The sequence below is a fragment of the Sinocyclocheilus grahami genome, unplaced genomic scaffold (assembly GCF_001515645.1).
Source record: "Sinocyclocheilus grahami isolate Dianchi unplaced genomic scaffold, SAMN03320097.WGS_v1.1 scaffold158.1, whole genome shotgun sequence".
In the NCBI taxonomy this organism is placed as follows: Eukaryota; Metazoa; Chordata; class Actinopteri; order Cypriniformes; family Cyprinidae; genus Sinocyclocheilus; species Sinocyclocheilus grahami.
The window spans coordinates 97,459-101,131 of NW_015505337.1; the positions used below are offsets into that span (position 1 = coordinate 97,459).

At 34.1% G+C, this 3,673-nt stretch overlaps 1 protein-coding gene across 1 annotated transcript in view; it reads left to right on the top strand.

Annotated features, from left to right (window-relative positions):
• The window catches only part of dhrs11b.1 (dehydrogenase/reductase 11b, tandem duplicate 1), a 5,814-nt gene extending 2,659 nt beyond the window's left edge, over positions 1-3,155 (top strand). The window contains exons 3-7 of the mRNA XM_016282306.1: positions 1,691-1,785; positions 1,877-2,006; positions 2,116-2,208; positions 2,280-2,345; positions 2,509-3,155. Of these exons, the coding sequence (XP_016137792.1) occupies positions 1,691-1,785; positions 1,877-2,006; positions 2,116-2,208; positions 2,280-2,345; positions 2,509-2,550 (426 nt within the window). The 3' untranslated portion in view covers positions 2,551-3,155. The remainder of the gene's footprint in view (positions 1-1,690; positions 1,786-1,876; positions 2,007-2,115; positions 2,209-2,279; positions 2,346-2,508) is intronic.
• Positions 3,156-3,673: the final 518 nt, after the last annotated feature.

Genomic DNA, 3,673 nt, shown 5'->3' on the forward strand with positions numbered 1-3,673 from the left:
TGCCCTGATGGTGGAAATGGGAATTTTCACTGCTCTAGCTTTTTTATTAAAGTCACTTTCTAATTTGTGAAGCTCAATTATCTGTTGCTGCACATCAGAACTGTATTATATGGTTTAACTCATTGTGATGGATGATTAAGGGAATTTGGCCTTTGTTTTCCCTCCTATTTATATTTCTGTGAAACAGGAAGCCATGGCTGGATAATTTCATGTTGATAATCTGGTATGCTCAAAATTGTAAATGGGAATATACTTCACAGATATTTTACTCATAAGAATTTCTTGGGGTGCCAATAATTGTCCAACATGTATTTGAGAAAAACATTTATGTCATAATGATATTTCCCCCCATTTTAAATTCTTATTCTCCAATGAAAGGTTAGATTTATGTGATTTTTTTTTAAATAAAAGATCAAAATCATTAACAATGCAGATTTATTTTCACTTTGATCAGATTTACCAAAGGTGCCAATAATTCTGACCACGACTGAATTTGTTTTCTTTTTATTTATTATACAAATATCAAAAGCAAAAAAGGCCTCTAACACTAGCTTACTCTATTCATTTTCTATTCTATCTGTTTTTATTTTTATTTATTATATAATAAAAAACAACAGCCTTGCTACGTGTACTGTGTTAAGCTAACTGAGACTTGTTATAACTATTAATACAACATAAACATAATATTACAACTTATATATGTACAAAATGACGCAGTTATTGCATGCTATAGTCAGACTGTGTGATCCTGTTGTGGATGCGCTCTTCCCATAACAACGCGCTGAAACACGGCAACTAAACCCAAAGAATTCACAACATTTTATTATAATAATGTTCTCATTAGAATGTTATATACACGACATTCCCAATCATAGTTATTAATGTTGTGCACTGCTGTTTGAGCTGCGTGCGCTGAGCTAAAGATGATCACCGGTAAACTGAAGCGCTCTTTTAACTTAACCAAACGCATTCTATATGAGATAAATCAGATATACATCAAATAAACACAATATTACAACGTACAATTGCACAAAAGGCTGCAAACGAACAGCGCGCATCTGAAGTGTCTCTGAAGGAAATAATGCATTATTTATCGGCTTTAAGATATCGGCCAAATTTTCTTATCAGGCCGATACCGATAACAGAAAAAATGAGCCGATATGGGCCGATACCGATATGGTGGCCGATATATCGTGCATCCCTAATATATATATAAAACATTTGCTATGTGTTTGTAAAAGCTGTTTTTATACATGTTTTGACCAGCAGGAGTCACCACCTTGTGGTGTTTTCAGTGCTTCGAAACAGTGAATCATTTTGCAAGCAATTGGTTGAAAGTTTTAATTTTTTATTTTTAAATAAGGGTATTTATTGTAATTGCATGTATCCACATTTCAATTTGTTGTATTTATAAAAAAAAAGTCAACCTGAATATAGTTATGTACTAATAAATATAATTTTTTTGAATGTGTGTTGATAATACTGTTGAAAAATAGCATATATTTGTTTGGCTATTAAATTAACTTTTCACTTGATCAGTAAAGAACTTGTTTTACTCTAATATTCAATAATTTCATATTAACAGTTCACTCGTTGGTTTTGAAAGAAATGGATCTTAAGTTCAGTGAGTCAGTACTGTTGAAACCGCTCAGACAAATTTATGAAACAAAGAGTTTCACTTTTTGTTTAGGTGAATGTCATTGGCCTGTCAGTGTGCACCCGTGAGGCATACCAGTCCATGAAAGAACGAAATATTGATGATGGTCATATCATTAATATTAACAGGTACAGGAATGTTTTATTAGACTTTTTGCCTGTATTCAGATTCCAGCCTGTGCTGGGCCAACAAAACTTTTAATATATTTGTATGTTTTAGCATGAGTGGACACCGGCTCGTCAACAATGCCGATATACACTTCTACACCGCCAGCAAATATGCAGTGACGGCTCTCACAGAAGGTTTGAGGCAAGAGTTACGAGAGGCCAAAACCCACATACGTGCCACGGTAAGCGCAGGAGGATCAGGATTTGCTTCTGCTGAACACTTTATTTATGTAATATGATTACTGCATGTACAAAGACTTGTTGGCACTAAGTGTTCTCTCTCTTTAACAGTGTATTTCTCCTGGTTTAGTGGAGACCGAATTTGCCTACCGACTCTTAAGTAAAAACCAAGAAAAAGCTGCTGCTACTTATAAAAGTATAAAGGTATAGACCAATTCTGATTCCTTTCTATACAACATGTTGAAGGTCATCATTTACATGTTTAAATATTACAGTGCCTACAAGCAGCTGACATTGCAAACGCAGTGGTGTATGTCCTGAGTGCTCCTCCTCATGTTCAAGTAAGCATTATGCATCACTGGAGAAAACAGTATTGTGCTGTTAGTGTTTGCTGACATTGTTCATGTAAATAGGCAGTTTACAATCAGTTTTAGCAGTGTATGGTAGGTATTTAAAATTTCATGATTAAATTCTTATATAATGTTTTTCCTTTCCCATTTCTAGATTGGTGACATTCAGATGAGGCCTGTGGAGCAGTTGACATAAACTGAACAGAGAAACTGGAGGAAGCATCTCTGACATCCTTATCTTAATAGCCCATGAATAGCATAAAATATGAAATGTAGAGCTGACAATAGCCACAAGAATGTCCCATACATTTTTTCTGCACTCCAAATCTTTGAAATGACTTGATGATAATAATACAATTTTTATAATAATTGTTTTGTATATATTAAAAAGACCAAATTAATATTGGAGAAATTATTTAAGAAGTACAGAGCGCACTTTGCATCAAGTACTGATGCAGAATCACTAGAATTTATTTTGCTTGACATCATAATAATTGACTTCTTGAATGAACATTTACAGATCTGATGATGCTTTACAAATTTCTGTTCAATTCTGTGACTGCAGTTCTGACCTTTTAATATTTTTAAGTGAGATATTAGCTCATTAAAAAAAATGTTTCTATTTTCTTCTTAAAGTGTATTTGATTAAACTAACAAATCGCTACTTTTCAAGTCAAGGAGGAAAAAATATTGCTTTACAAACATGGCTGAGGACTATAGACCCCAAATAACTGAATTTGCAATAGCTTTTATCTAAATAAATAAATCAAAATAAATCAAACGTTATGTATGGATATTACTAGTGGCTACCTGTTAAGTTCCGTATCAGTTACAAAATATTATTACTTGCCTATAAGGCCCTTAATGGGTTAGCTCCTGCGTACCTAACTAGTCTTCTACCACGCTACAATCCATCACGCTCCCTAAGGTCGCAAAATTCTGGACTTTTGGTAGTACCTAGGATATCAAAGTCCACTAAAGGAGGTAGAGCTTTTTCGCATTTGGCTCCCAAACTCTGGAATAGCCTTCCTGATACCGTTCGGGGTTCAGACACACTCTCTCTGTTTAAATCTAGATTAAAGACACATCTCTTTGGCCAAGCATTCAAATAATGCATCTCATAATCTTTTACTGCAGTCATAATCTTTTACTGCAGTTATATCTAATCAAATGCACATTATTATTCGTTAGTTTGGGTTAAACAAATCATTTTTGCTTGGTTAGAACAGCAGCTACGCTAATTATGTCTCTATTCGTTTCTCTGTTTTTTGCACAAGCTTTAGTCTGGATCCAGAACACCTGAGAAGAGATGATACAAC